Below are 16,712 nucleotides of genomic sequence, written 5' to 3' on the forward strand. Positions count from 1 at the left end.
AACCAAGGCAAAGTACCTCTACCTGCTCCTTTGCCCCATGTCCCCAAGGCTTCTACTGATGCTATATAGCCTTTGTTCTTACAGGAAACATGAAAAGCTCCCTTTAAATTTCTTAAATCACACCTACCACCCCCAACCAATAAGAGCACCAGTGGTAACAAGAAGCAGTCTACTTCATGATGAGGCTTAATGCATTCAGCACAGTACACATGCACACAAGCCATTGATTTTTTTGAGCTGGGTTGGGCAAAAACATACACACAGACACACACATATTTATTTAATGTCTTTAAGCTTTCTGATCTTTCCTGCTGTTTGCTGCTTGAAAAAAAAAAGTGATTTTAAATGATCTTGTTCACTGATGTCTGATCTGAGACTGAATCTCATTACTACAGCAAATCCCAAGGGGACTCTCCCTCATATATATTTGAAACCATCACACACTTACTTCATCCCTTTGACTCTCAAACCAGACAGCCTGTAACAAAGGAAAGCAGGGGGTGTAAAGGAATGCCAGTCTACAATTTGGGCACCAGCTCGAAAGAACTATTCACCTCTGACCTTCTGATCCATAGCTGCAGAAAAACAGAACCTAAAGTAGACTGAAAAAGGCCATTCGTTTTTAGATCAAAAAACTACCCAAGGATTTAACCTGACTTAGCCTAAGGGCAGAAAGACGGGAAGGGGAAAGAGAGGAGAGATAACTTTAAAAGGAGCCCAGTGTTTGGCCGGGGAGGTGTGGGACAGGGAATGGCAGGAGAACACAGAGACAGTGGGAAGAGCAGTGGGATGATCACAGCTCTCCCTTTGTGTCTGTAAGTGGCCTTTCAGGACATTCCTCAGTAAGGCCCAAGCAAAGGGACTGACTGCTTGAACATCCCTGGCTTTATGTGCAACTCCAGGCCCAATTTTTGCTATTTGGTCCTACCTTTGTCAAACCATCTTGTAACCATCTTGTGCTGAATCACCTGCACCTCTGGCAATCTAATGCAATCCAATATAGAAGCTCTGGAATGAATTCTACTTTTATTTCTTTTTAACTTATTGACACATATAAAACATTAGAAACACCAACTATTACCTCAATTATAAACATACAATATCATCATCACTTTTCAACAAAAACTGAGAAATAACTTTGTAAAAGTAGAATTGATGGCAGAACTGCTGTATTAGACTGTATTAGAGTAGAAGTGGACCTAATAAAGTGGCCAGTGAGTGTATGATACCAGAGACTCAAATGAATATGGCCTTGTACCATCCCCCCTATTCATTATGACAAACCTCGCCTCCACTGACAGAACCATGCTGTCCAGCTACTGGCATGCTGCACCAGTACTCAATCACTTCCAGTGTCAATCAGCAGAGCTCCATTCACCAGCCTTAAAACACTGATGTGTTTAAGGGTCAGGTCAGGCTGGGAATTTAATACCAAATAAATACAGCAGTACTCCTAGCTGTTTTTGATCTGCGTATCACACATTATACCTCCTAAAGCCAGGAGGGAGCAAATGAAAACTGGCAAAGATACCACATGACAGCAAGTCCCAATTACTACGAGCTACATAAACAGGCTCATACAACACAACACAATCCATGCCCCAAATAAGCATCATCAAAATTAAGTGCTAACCTGAATGAGAAATCCCCCGAAGTATCACTTCTCTGTGTTTCTAGAGATCTCCTTTTCTTTCATGAATAAAAATAAAAAAAACCCTTCTGTCAGCTCCTGTTTATTTCTGGTGATGTCCACATGTCAAGTGACAGATCGAAGGAGCCCGCTCCTCCAGTCAGGTAGAAGGACACTGTGTTTTCTCAGCTGCAGAGCACAGATATCAGCTCCCAGACTGCTCACAGCATACTGACACTGACACAGTCCATTTGGAGAAGCAACCTTACTCATTACCTCACTCTCTCCTCTCCCCCTCTCTCTCTTTCAGCCACTACTATTTACATAGAGGCTCCACCCAGTGGTCATTCCCCTCTCTGCCTCTGCCTCTTACTCAAACAAATACACACCATGACTAGACAAAATTCAAATATCAGAATTCAGTAAAAAAACAAAAAACATACAAGATCTCTGTCCACAAGACTGGAGTCCCACAAACAGCTAAGGTAGTGCACAGTACCCTCTGGAGGAGGACACAGTCTTGAAAATAAAAAAAAGGTTCTGATGGAGATTGTTGTTCTTATATAATTATACCTTAACTTAAAAAGAACCTACACACAGTGTTTAAGAAGGTAATATGCAATATGACACAACCCAGAGACCGAGACAAAGGGAAGTCATACATCTGCATCATCCTAATGAGATGAATTTAAAGGTCACATTGCATTTAGCTTATATAATATATTTTCAATGCATGCAAAGATAATTAAAAACAAAAACAAAAAAACAACTAAGTTAATTTCATGGTGACCAATGCCTATAAACAATTATTTTTCTTCTGACTCATCTAGTCACACCTCAAGGAGTGGAAGTCATAAGCACTAGTATGAGATGTTCTGAGTTCAAGATAGGTCTTCTCTGTCCTGAGGGTCATACGACCAGCCACACAATCACTGCCACCTCCAAACTCCAGTTTAACAATGTAGTCTGTGTTGAAGACAACTGTGTGCAAGAGCATTATCCTAACTAAATATCCAAATGATTGTGAAAGATTCCCAGACTATTCCTCGCCATCATTAAGTGACGCGCCTTTACAACATGAGTGTACACTTGCGTCGGTTATGTCTGCAGCACAGAATAGAAGTGAGATCTTACTTCATGTCTGTATGGAGTTGACTGAGTCAGATGTGAGCCCTCTGTCATGTTGGCTGCACTGCAGTCCCACAGTGAGAGTCCTCTGACTCTGTGTGAGGAGTCAGAGAGGTTATGATAATTTTTTTACATCATTGGATTATTATAACCTCAATTATTAGGGGTGTAATCTGCTCATAGAGGATAAGGTTCCTTTATTTCAAGCTAATGTAGATTTAAGGTGTTGTGTTTAGGAGACTAGAAAAACCTGTTGACTTCATTCGTTCTTTCACGATCAGTATCGTTGGCACTCAATAATCTATGCAGCTCATGATCAGGCATGTCTTTGTGTTGCCAGAGGTCTTGCAGAAATTTTGAAACAGAGTGACAGAGTGAAGAAGTAGATAAGTTAGATTGAGAAATAATTATATAAATAATAAAATAAATATTTATAGAGACACAGTAAACCAGTGGTTCCCAAACGTTTTTGTAACTTGTGATCTTGTGGGTCATTGTTTAATGAGCTCCAGAGAAAAGCAAAGGAGACAAAGTCTCATAAAAGACAAGCAAAGACCTAGAATAGAGCAAACACTAGCCGTTTGCCTCACTTCGCAGAGTTTTACAATCCTGGAGAGAATTGCAGCCTGTTGAACAGTGTTATGTCATCATATGAACACATTAATCTGTTACTTAAACTGCACTTCCTGGATATTATTTCAACACCTCATAGGTTCCAGAAAGCAACACGCCCCTAGTAGAACAACCCTCACGCTGTTCAAAAAACAAAATTGTTTTTAGTCTGAAACTCTGCTTGAACATGGCCTTAAAGCTGCTGACCAGGAATGTTGCGACTCAGTGGGAACTGGGGATGGAGAACATATAGATGGGCTTACCGCCATACACACAGCTTCAGGATAAAGCAAACATACAGACGACTCCACATCATAAACATCCTGCAGATGCACACACAGATGTACAGTCCACCATTATGAACACATAAGATTAGTTTTCTTTAATAATCTCCATCTGTTTTATTGGCATTTATGAACATTAATTGTTTTTATAGGCCAATGTGGGGGCTTCTCATTGTGTCTTCCTCAAAAGCGGAAGTGCTATTTCTACCCACAATGCATGCCTTTGTCCTCTGATGCTGTTGGCTTTGATTGTTATCGGAGCGGTCCCACTAGCAACATCCTCTTTCACCACTGAAAATACAAAAAAACACAGAGGTCCAAAAAACACATTATGGGAAAGCTGGAGGAGCTAATCATTTTCCTTTTGGTTTTCGGCACCATTTTGGTGCTTTTTGTGTCTTTACTTTTGTCTCTTTTCTGTAGCAAAGCAGTGAAGAAATTTCCCCCACATACATACTATGGGATGTCACTTTCTGCCAAGCATATTGTAAAATTCTTGGCTTCCTGTTTGTGAGCTGTTCTCACAGATCAGAGGAAGACTGAAAGCCATGACTAAACCCACCCATCCTGTGGTAAAGACAATAAAATAGCCTTTCTTTCTTGTTCCATACTTTAATCTTTTAGCTCCCTCACAACATAATCTGAATAGTACACAAGAACCAGGGTTTGCCAAATGGCTCCAAAAAAGTAGTTATACAACTGCATTGTTTACATCTTTGAAAAAGAAAGAAATAAGACAAAGATTAAAATGAACCAAAGATTCGTTAAACATGTACTCCAGGCATGGAAAAGCACATAACTTTATGGACTGATGCTTTCAGTTTGAACTCACTTTACTGCAGCCAAAACAAATTATGCATGAATAATGCACACAATGCAAGCACTACTAGAGTGTAACCAAACTCTGACCTACGCCTGAGTTGTGTTTGATAAACAAATCAGCACGCTCTTGAAAAAAAATATAATACTGTCATCATAGTGTTCCTGCCATCCGCCGTTTTGAATTTCTAGGCAACAATCAACAGGATTGATCAAAAAGTTTCAATCTTTATGACAAAAATGACTCCAGACACATCTATACATGCTGCACACAAACTTGAAATTCACTTAAATCAGTGCTGTCAGAGAAGAGACTCTGACAGCACAAGATACACAAGAAATGCAGGTGCTATTTTGATTCCTGGAGAAATAAAAGTTGAATAAAAGTTAATAAAATGTTCAGGACCAGCTGATCTTCAGTAGTTGTGAAAAGCAGAGGGTGTCGTTTGTCATAGGCCTATGTGATAAGTTTATGAAAACAAATACAGTTTTCATGTAAATCAGATGTAACTGTCAACTGTGTTAACAGTTTGTCAAGGACAAACCTGACAGGCAACACAAGAGACAGAAAATGGTCGCCACTCACAATTAAATACACTAACAATTAGGTCATCTTTTTCTTTCGTCCTCAAGCTCCCATAAGTTGTTATAGTAGAACGGTTTCCTCCAACCAACACCTTAAAGATATTCAACTTACAATTACATAAAAGAGAAATTAATATAAAGCCACTTCAAAAAGTGATCAAGTGGTCAATATTTAGCTCAGTGTAAATCTTCACACATCACAGAGGTAAAACACTGTAACTCTGCCCTTTTCATTGACTTATGTACCGCCCAGAAGAATTTCAGCAATGTAGCCTATTGAGTGTTGCTGAGCTACCAAACATGAGACTTACAACAACACCCCACTGCATTCAACAGTAAATACATTTTGACAAATTGCATTATAGCAGTAACTACAGAAAGAAACACTGGCCTGAGTGCAAAAAAAGGCTGCAACTGATGCAGAAATCAGGTGAAAATGAGATTATGGGGAGAGGATGACGATTATCAAACCACTGGGGCATTAGTGCCAGGCAGGGCACATTGTTCTGGAGGGCCCATTAGAGCTCTCAGCACCACTCATTAGCGGACCATTAGTGACAACTACTTTAACTTTCCAGACCAACCATCTCTAAGTGGCAGAGACAAATGGACTTGAAGAGAATCAACTGTTCCCCTCTCCCATCCCTCCGCCTGTACAAACAATACAGCTGTGTGCCAGCCAGGCTCAGACTCAGCCACAGCCACAGCCACAGAAGGAAAGTTGTGTAAGTTCTCCATCTTCATCATGAGAACAAAGGAGCTGTAGCATATAATCAGTCGATCAGACGTTCATTGTTCTCTAACACGATTAATAGTGACGCAACTCCAGGGCACTAATTAATGACGCCTGGCTATCCAAGCCAAACCGATGAGAGCCTCATGCAGCCTCGTGCTTACGAGAGAACGTTTTTCAAGTCAAGGGCTGCACACCATTAATTTATTTCTATTTCTAACACACTGGCTAATAAACTTATGTCAAGGAATTATTAACTGTAGCACCCTTCACACAATGGCAATTCAACGTGCTTCACATCCACACAAAACCAAATAGGCCAATATTATAAAGACAAAACTGAGTGAAATAAACATCACAAAATGTCAAATGTGAACTTGACTTGCGAGCTTTACAAACTGCACTCCAACAACCACCTCTGTCCTTAGATCCTTGAATTCGAACAGGGAAAATCTCCAAAAGAAAAGGAGGAATGACACACGTATCATAGTGCTGCTACCACACTGACGCTGGATGAGTAACTGTCTGCTCTCCCACCTGTTGCTGCTGATGGCTCAGCATTCATGGGGAAATGACACTAAGGATTGCTCTGAAACAAAAGCTGTTGACCTCTATAGCCATAAAAGTGTACATTACATAGAATATGTGAGCACAAACCGAGTTAAATATATATTTAATTTGGCTGAGGTGTTGATATTTTCTCATGCAGACTTAGAAATATTAAACTGTGGCAATTTGGGTTAATATGAATAATACAAAATCAAACTGCTCTATTTAAATATCTCAATACAAAGTGGTTTGAGACTCTTTTAATGTGGACTGAGAGAAAAATGTGTTTTAGTGAAGGCATGGGAAGTTTGGCCTTCGTAAGGGTTTTTAACAGAAGCCAACTTTGCTCAGTCAGTCAACACAACAAATGGCAGAATAGTAAACACTGTAAACAAGGCCAGAGACAGACGAGCCAGTTTCCACCACACACATTAGCTGAGATTTACTTTTTTTTTTTAAACATTTCACTCATAAGCACAGCCTCGTATGGATTTCAGACGGCGGGGTAAACTCTTTAAAACCCCCTTTTTTTTTAAAGGAAACACATTCCTGTGAAGCATTTCATCGACATTCAGACGAGGTGAAAACGTTTTCCTTGATTTTGCTACTCACCTACTCCGTCTTCGGATTTTAACACCATGCTGCCTTCAGTGGGTCCGACTTCAAAGAAGTTTAAAGACGCTTCTGAACGTCAAAGCAACAAACTTTTTTGGCTCTTTAATGTCGAGTTTAAAACACCCTGGGAGCGATTTCCTCGATAAATGAACAGTAGCTCTGTCGAAACTCAAGGGAGTGGTTTGAAGACGCGGAGGACTTTCACCAACCCATCTGTCCTGCGCGCCAGCTTACGTCAACACAACCGGAACTCACACAAACAGCTTCCGGATACGGTTTTCACAATAAAACCCACAGAGGCGAAATGGGAAGGTACGTCGCCTTTGGATTTCTTCCCACTGCAGCGAGGACTGCAGAAGATGGGCGCTAGCAAATGCATGTCAATTAATAAGTCATATCACTGTTCTTGGAACAGATATTTAGCTTAAATAAACAATATATAAATAAAATAAGCATTATATAATTAGAAGCCGACTCTTATTTTGAAGGAAATCTCGCTCTTCATGCAGTACGCACATGTTGACTTTGCTGAAGCTTGTGAAGGTGCAGCGAATGGGCCACTGTGTTTCCACCCTGTCGCCTTGGGCTCTCTCTCTCTCTCTCTCTCTCTCTCTCTCTCTCTCTTTCTCACACACACACATACCAACACACACACACACTGCAGTGTTTGCTGGGACAGGGTCGGGTGGGGGCAGGGAGAGAGTGAGTGACACACACAGACACGGTTCACTGCTGCTGATCTTGCACATATTGCGGCGTTTCATTCCCCACATCCGCCAACAACAGACGCGTGTGCAGTTAGAAATCTACCTCTGAAACACATGCAAGTGTTTTGTTTTGTTTTTTAAAAAGAAAATAGCAACAGCACCTGTGTGTGGTAAAGTCAATATAGAGTGATACTTACAAGCACCTGTTGATTATTAAAACCAGGAGAACCACTGACTTTAAAAGCAAAACTGACTACAAACGTCTTTTTTTTTTTAAATTAGCCAACATATGGATCATTTGAAAGATGTTATCCTAAAAACAATAGTAGAAATACAGCAGTACTGTTACATATTACATATCTAAAGTGTCAGATTACTCCAGCAAGACAACAATTAGCATAGATACTGATGTGTCTGGTGAAACCGGGTTCTACCAAATCCTACGAATTAATAACATGTTTCATGTCTGATGCAACTGAACTGATGCCAGCATCTTTCCGAAGTTATTACCATCATGGTACAAACAAGTGACATTTTATGCTGCCTATGATCAAAGGTGCGTTTGATGAGGGTCTCTCCGCTCTAGCAGGGAGACGTGTCCTGGCTGCATATCTTAAGGGGGGAAAAATTGAGGGCAGACAGCGGAGCTTCCCAGCTTGTTAAAAGGGAATAAATCAGCCTGCTGCTTGTCTAACACCAGCACAACTGCGCCTGCTGTCAGCTAGGAACCTGTTACCGCCTGTTGATGAATCCAGGAGAGAGAGGAGGAATGCTGCACTCGTGCCAAATAAAGGGGCCAGGTAGAGGGAGAAAACAGCGACCCTCGGTTTTTCTTTATGATGATCTGGGAGGAAAATGTGCAAATGGCTAGATGACCATGAAAAACCTATGAATTAGTAAAATCTAGTAAAAGAAGAGTTTGTCAAAACCAATCTCTTGAGTTTACCCGTGTTTGATTTCACCTTTCTGCCTCATTGAGTCTAATCATCAACACTCAGAAAAGCCCGTCTCCACAGCCACTTCATCTAAGGGGCTCATGCTGTGGGACATGAATGCCTCATTTGTTGCGGTCCAAACTTAACAACTGACTGCTCACACAGAGTTTCAATTCATTGTTACGAGTTCATCCATTCCCCCCGGACCACTGCTGCAAATCTGTGCTAAAGAACCCAGAACAAGTGAAACCTGAGAGCATTTTTTTACCCTTTACATGAAAAGTTGATATCAACACATGAAGTGTTCTGTTGTCTACAACTTCCTGATGAATACAAAGAATAATCCTCAAGTCAATGTGATGTTTATGGAGTGTTTATACAAGGAACAAATTGACGCCATATTGGATTATGAGGTGCGGTAGAGCAAAGTAACTGTTAATTCTCACTCCTTGTATTATCTATTTCCCTATCGTAGTTAACATATGTGTCTAAATATGATGTTTGGATGTTCTGAATTAGTCTCAAAACGTGTTTCAGGATGAAGAGATGCCAAGACTGACCCCCGCTGGTCAGTTCTAGTAATTACAGTTATACATTCAGAATAAAGAAAATCTATGTAGAGTTGAAGAATACAAATTTCTTCCTCACCTGTCTGAACATTTAGTGGGTTAGCAGAAGGCTGATTGGCCTTTTTACATGTTTATTGTTTGTTTTTTTTAGGTTAGTGACCACACACCAGCTTAAAACAATAAATACTACATATGACAAATGGCCGTGTTACCATTATGATTAGTACCTGCATGGTGGACATTCTTTGGAATAAACAGTGGTTGTGTTGCTCATTGCATGACTCATTGCACAGGCTGATTTTGAATCCACTCCTTTCCTTTTTGCAGGTGCAGTCAGAGGTAATAAGAGCTTTTGGATCAATCCAACCTATAATTTTCTGAGTGAGAGGGAGTACAGACATGAGCGATTAATTACCGACATGAGTCACATACAAGAATAGAGCTAGCTCTGCTGTCACTTTTCTAATGTAGGTAAATGTGTATATATGTAAGAAATATAGAAAGTAATTGTCTTTTCATGTCCTAAAGAGCAAGACAACTTTCATTTAGAGAAGCCTGCAGATACATCCCATCTACAGATGCAAATATTTGTGACTTCTCACGTCAGTTTTAGGAGGAGGATGTGACATGCAAAAAGCTATTGATGAATTAGAATAGCCGTGAACCTGTCTGTTTTATTATTTTTACATTCAGTTCTGCAGCAGAAAAAGGTTATTTCAACATGCTCTAATCACAAGCTGACAAGCAATATCTACTCTATAATGAAATATGCAATAATAAAATGATAAGTCCTTCTAATAAGCAGTCTTGAGGAATGAATAAAAAAATAAATAAAATCCCTGCTCGTCAAAGATTGGATGTATCTGCAGGCATGAAAGCTTGATGAACTGGAGACCAGCTTGTCAACACATTCACGCTCACAGGACGTCCAGTATGTTATAAATGACTGAGATCACTTAAAGAAACTCAACCAAAACCTTTGTCTCGCAGCTCCCTGCTGCTGTTTTACCATGCTTGTTTATATCACTCAATTTTTATTAATCTAAAAACTAAGAACCCTGAGAAAAACAAATCCTCCAGTGATGCCAGAACAATCTTAGTTGGCTTGCTGAGCTGTGTGGATTTCTCATGCCTGTTTGGATATTCCCACACACGCCTCTTTGAAGCAGCTCACTGGCAAAGTCCTTCTGGTTCAGAATCCAAAGCATGTTTGACTGTGTATTACCGAAGGAAAATTACATCTCAGCTAAACGAGGAACCAGAGTGCACATAAAATCTGTCTGACAAGACGTTAAAATCGTCATTCACATTTCCACAGTTAGATATTTGCATTCCTTAACCCAGCAGTTGTAAGTCATCAGTACATTATCATACACAGTGGTGTGTAACTCTTCTATAGACCTAAACAAACTGCTGTACTGTCAATTGTAAATAAGAGAAATGATTATATTGTAGGAGTATCACTGCATTAAAAGTGCAATTAACACAGAGCAGAACATAAATGCTAATAAAAAATCCTTTATATTTAACCGTGGTTTCCACCGGGGACGTCTAAAACCTACAAAGGTAATGTGCACATGTTTCTGGTTCTAATTTATGCTTATGAGCAGTGTTTTAATGAAGAACATTTATGAAACATCAAGCTAAAACAACGCTGAAATAAAAATAAAAAAACATGTCAAAAAGGTACAACATCATCACATTGCCATCATCCTCATCTCATCATCATCATCATCATCATCTGGACAACTGCACATAACCCTCTTTTACAACCAGCTGATTTGGCAAATCATCTTTAACACCCGCTGCTGCTGACAACCCTGTTTGTGTTCCAAAACAGATCACTATGTCCTCAGCCGCCCGGGGAGCACACACCCACACACAAACACACACCCACACACAAGTAATTTCTATGTCAGCGAGGCCCAGGCACACCTGCCTCGCAGCACAGACAATCCTCACACACATCTGCTTTCAGCGACACACACACACACACACACACACACACACACACACACAGCCCACTTTCACTTTCAATCTGTGTCCTGTGAAGATTAATCGTGCACGTCGAGTCACGCTCACCTGTGTCTGCGTCTGAATGTGACGCTCACAGCGAGGGTGGAGACGATACATGTGCTTATTACATTCAATAGATGTAAAGAACATCAATTTGCATCCTATTACAAACATATTAAAAAAGAAAAGACATCATTACATGAGGTCAGCTGGCTTCTTTATATGGATATATTCAAGGAGTGATTTAATAGTGTTGCAGATACAGTGTGAACTTGCTGGACAGCCATTAGATGAGTCACACATGAATCACTCGTATGATTCATGATTAAAAACTGATACACCAACGCTTAAAAGTTCACCGCGTGATCGCTTACCGCCACCGGGGGCCCAAAAAATGTAACAGCTACCATCAAAACATGAAGGTTTTCATTACAGTTTGACACTTGCAGGTGGGTGACAGCTGAAGTGACGGCTCTGGAAATATATTGCTTCATGTTCAGGCCACAAATTAGACTGAATGATGAATTTTCAAATGACAAACTGGAGGTAGAACTTTTGTTTGGTTCAAATCGCTGCTGTCACCAGAACACTGAGTACTTCCCATCTCAAATACACAAAATTACTAAATTACTAAAAGTTTCCTCTTTCCACGCTTGTCCCTGGTGCTTATTCAGTTGTTTAGAAATCACTGAGACAGCACTGCTTCCCCCCTGATGGGCACTCACTCAGCTGATTCACCACGACCCAGCAAAGCCGCTTTAGTCATGTCAACACTATCAGCCAGCACAATTTCAAACACTCCCAATGGGAACCTGCGCACCGCCCTGCAGTGTCATTTACTGTAATGAAGTTGCGACACTTGACAACCAAACCAAAACAACGGACGTCACCCATCACTATTCACATCGTCATTATTACGGAACGAATGTGTAACAAATGTGGAAATACGGCGGCAGATGGTGGAGTATCAAGAAGCTCCTAAAGAGACTCTTAAGCAGCTCCACTCCTGCCTGCTCCTTCACCTGTAATTAAACTGAGAAGCGCTGAGAGTTGTTTATCCGGCTTGAACAGGTTATCATCAGTGGACACAGCACTGCCATCCCTGTTATCGAAGGACACAGCACAGAAATGGGGCACGAGGACGACATTTACAAGCAGGACGTGAGGACAATGCTGAGAACGTGGCACCGGCAAGGTGTGTTTTCACCTGAGGTTTCAGTGCTGTCATGCACCGATACCTCTTGGATCTCGCTAAAGAGCAGATCTGCTCTGTAAGTGATAACATGAGCTCACACTCTCTCAGCGTGTGTGTGTGTGTGTGTGTGTGTGCTCGGGGCAGAGATTTAAGTTGTGCTTAATGAGAGAGCCTCCTTAAGCCACAAGAAGCTCCCTCTATTTCTGTCCAACTGTTTGTTTTCATCTCTGGTGGAGCCGTGAGCACTTGTGCTGCTGGTCACACAAGCATGCACAAGCACACTGCACAGGGCTCTGTAAATCAACAGGTTATATAGAGAGCAGTCGCTGCAAACTAATTGTAGTAGTGGTTTGAAAATGCAACGTTCAGTGATGTTAGATTAAAGTAAAAAATACACACGAGCCAACAAGCAAACACCAAAAAAAGCGTATGTGCACAGGCCTGGACTTTACCTGGAGCTTCCTTGAGCGACTTCACAGCTGGACACAAGAACGTCTGAAGACTGGACACACAAAGTTCACTCACTGTCCCCATAGCTCCAATGTGTAATGCGTGTGCCCTGTGTTTGTGTGTGTGTGTGTGTGTGTTGGTTGCTGTCTTATGAATGCTCGCCCCCTTGAAGATTCAAAATGAAATGGAGGTAAAGGGAAGCTGCACAGGCCCCCGGTTCCCTGCTGCGGCTGCAGACAGTCACTCTGAGCTCCCGGGCGTTCTGTCCATGGAGAGACTCCAACTATAAGGTCCCGCTGCGTGTCACTCTGCTTCACCTAATCCCACAGTCGGACAGATTCCCCGCTCCCCCCGGGAGCCAATCTCTCACATTCACCTACTTTCTCTTCCCCCTTCGATTAGAATGTGCAACTTGCTAGAAGCTGAAATCACTTCTGCTTTCTCCCTGTTCCCCTTTTGCGCTAGTGTCTCGGTCTCCCTCTATCCTCCTCTGCTCTCTCTCTCTCTCTCTCTCCCTCTCTCTCTCTCTCTCTCTCTCTCCCACTTGCACTCTCTTGCTACTTATTCAAGCAGATATTCTTAGACCTAACAGACTGAACACTCAAATACAAAAGCCAGGTTGTATTTGATAACATATATTATTGAGCCTTCAAGTAAAGTCTCTGTTTTCTGGGACTTTTGCTGCAAATGTCAACATCGCAGGTAAAATCAGTTCAATAAACTATTTGGGAGTAATTAAAAAGTTTTACTCGCCGAACTATTAACAGCACGTCACTCACGTTTGTTTTTTGTGATGCCGTTTTTGACGTCTGTCTCTGGCCCTTTGTTGCTTCTAGTTTTTTAGTCACACATCAATTTTGGCTTGAAAAGCCTCGTATATAAAATCAAGATTTCATTGTTGCTTGGCAACAGGGCAGCAGAAGTGATTTGCTCCTGGGCAAAACTCTGGGAGCCATTAGCTTTGATTAGATTATTTTCACGCCAATCGAGAGTTATCGCCTATCAGAAAAATTACATTATGGGGGTCTTAGAGCCACCTAACGTCCTCACACGCACGCACACAGTCTCACAACGGAATAAAATGGTCTGGATCTGCCACAGATGTGTTCATAATTAACGACAATTAATTTCATTTTGGATTTTCCCCTCCTCTGGAGTAAAAGCAAAAATGTTTACCTCAGCTCTGTGCTACTCTGCCACTTTGAATAAACCCACCTGTCAATCATACAATGTACTTCTCACTACTTAACAGAGCCTCAATTTAACTGTAATTAATTAATTATTGAACATTACCCTCCTTGTCAATCATGCCCTTGGGCTGGGTGCATGTTACTAAATGTGACAAGCTATGGCCTTTTTGCATTTTTGATCTAACCCTGTTGATTGCCAGAGGGTCAAGCGCCTCAAATGAACCTATGCATGAACCGCAAAGTCAGTACCAGTCACTTAAAAATGCTGCAGCTGCGAATCACCCAGTGGAGCAGTCATGTCACAAGAGGAATAGCAGCACAGCAAGTACTGCAGTCAGCACAAATGTTTCTCTTCTCTTTTTTAGTATGCATATTCCTTCTTCTCCTTCGCTCGACCCCACCTTACAGTCACGCTCTCAATGAGTGCGTTGTCAGAAAGTCGCAGAGCACCTGCAGAGAGTATATACATATATACACACACCACACATATATAGGAGGTGGAAGAAAGACAGATAGATCATCTCCTGTCTCACCACTAGAACACCAACAAAACCCACTCATATCCACAATGATGTGTTACAAATGCACCATTAACCCTGTATACGATCTGCTTTTAGCTTTTGCTGTTCTGTTGCTGATTCTGCAATCTGTACTCCCTGGTGGAGGGAAGTACTTGGAAAAAATGTTTCGTTTCTTAGCATTAGAGCACTGATTCCACGCAGTCAGAACATGTGATTTAATGTATGAAGAAATAATGAGACAAACAACTTCACTAAGCTGGAACAGTGGCTGATGACAAGTGATTTCTTCTGCACAGAGCTGTATGTGGCCCTGGCCTTACACTGGCCATCAATGAACAGCAGTTATGCACATACGCCATCAGGTGGACATACCACGCCACAACAACAACACTTTTTAAATTCAACATATTTAATTCAGCAATGACATTTATCAAGATGAAACAATTAAGTGCAGCATCCGTGTAGAGGAATTACAGACAAACACATATTACCAATGCTGTTCTGATGGAGATCAAATGCCTTCAAGGTAGAGAAGTCTGCCATATGATGAACGCGTTTCAGATCCCAGATGGAAATAAAACCTATAGGAAGCTCCCTGATCTGTGTTGGTGGAACTCCTACATAGCAGCCTAATGTTAGCATCACATTCAGTGACTAACAACTGGCTGGGTGAGAGCAGAACAAGCCCCCCTGCTGGTTACAACTCCGCTGAATAATACTCATCAACCTAGATTCAATGTGCTTAGCGAGTTCCTGATAGTAATGTGCAGCACTCATTGCTCAATAATCATTTCAGCTGTGTTTTGAAGATTGTATATTGTTATCTTCTTAAATTTAATTATAAAAACCAAAGCCATTCAATTTGTTTCTTGGTTGAAAGTGCTTTTATTTATAGATTGGTTTCCTCTCACGATTAAGTAGGAACTGCAGCTTTCCAGAGACTTTGAAATGCTAGATTTCACCACGCTCTGTTTTTCTTTTTTCCATTTTCATGTCAAACTTTTTTTATTTTATCTGGAACAAGATACGACTGCACAAGTCCACCGAGATTTTGCTGCAGCTGCTGTACTGACAGTTTTTCCTATGAGGTGTGCTTTGAACGCGAGAGGAGCTTAATGCTGGCATGAATCTGTCATCATCACCTGGGTAAGGAACGACAGTGCGCTGAGAAGACAACATATTACAGGCCAGCAGATGCAACGTTATTTCTAACATATCAATGACTCAGCCAAGGAGGAACTGCCGAACTGAGATGACACCCATAACCACACGTACCTGCCGCTTGTAGTGCACCCCACCTATGAAGATGTAACGTTTCCTTTGTGTGAGCATAGTATGCAAACAGAAACTGAGCTGCACCGACAGGTGCAGGTAGATGGCAAAAGTGCACAGGAATAAAAAAAACAAAAAAGGCATCAAAGACATTTCGACACCCTGCAGCTCAAAGCCTTTGAAGTGAGTCTTGAAACAGAGCCGCACCCCAATGGATCGCAAGATAGCCGACTTTGGGTAGCAGCACCTAGCAACGTAACTGGAACAGAGTGCAAAACACAGCGTGGTCATCTTGTCATACATTTTAAAAGGCGATTGCACATCAGCACCGTCACAAGGCTATAAAATATAAAGATTATCCTCAGACAAGTCTCCACACGGTTATCATTTCTGTTGCGCAAGTCCAGTCTACATGTAAACACAGCTGCAGACCCAAGTCTTGACAGCCCTTGGCTTACTTCTATCCTCTCTCTCTCTTTCTCGGGCTTCAATCATGCTGAACAGCCCCAGTGCTCGGGGACAGACGTGCTGATACGACTTGTACTCACCCGTTCAGAACCACAAGCCGCCACTTTGACTAAGAAGGCGTCAGGGACAGTGAAAGTGTGATTTGACTGTTCTGAGAGCTTTGGCGTGTCACTTCTCTTAAACCTCCTGCTTTTGCACATAATTGCATGGTGTTCGCCCTTACTCTTCAGATGAGGCGCAAATAGCAGAGCACTGACATCTGATGATGATGATCTGAGATAGAACGTGCTGTATCGGTCTGATCTGTCAAAAACTCAAACAAAAGGCCAAGACTTTAGATGGGGAAAGGGAAAGATTAGTACAAAATACTGAGACTAATAATGTCAAAACTTTTTTTTCAATCTCTTATATGTGACTCACAGAAAGCCCCCCCC

The 16,712-nt window shown here is 41.5% G+C and overlaps 1 protein-coding gene across 1 annotated transcript in view; it reads right to left on the reverse strand.

Moving 5' to 3' along the window:
• Nucleotides 1-13,212, reverse strand: part of cyth1a (cytohesin 1a) — a 30,440-nt gene extending 17,228 nt beyond the window's left edge. Inside the window, 1 exon segment of the mRNA XM_026345118.1 lies at nucleotides 12,830-13,212. Coding sequence (XP_026200903.1) covers nucleotides 12,830-12,911 — 82 coding nt within the window. The 5' untranslated portion in view covers nucleotides 12,912-13,212.
• Between the last annotated feature and the right edge of the window lie 3,500 nt (nucleotides 13,213-16,712).

The sequence above is a fragment of the Anabas testudineus genome, chromosome 8 (assembly GCF_900324465.2).
Source record: "Anabas testudineus chromosome 8, fAnaTes1.2, whole genome shotgun sequence".
Classification (NCBI taxonomy): domain Eukaryota; kingdom Metazoa; phylum Chordata; class Actinopteri; order Anabantiformes; family Anabantidae; genus Anabas; species Anabas testudineus.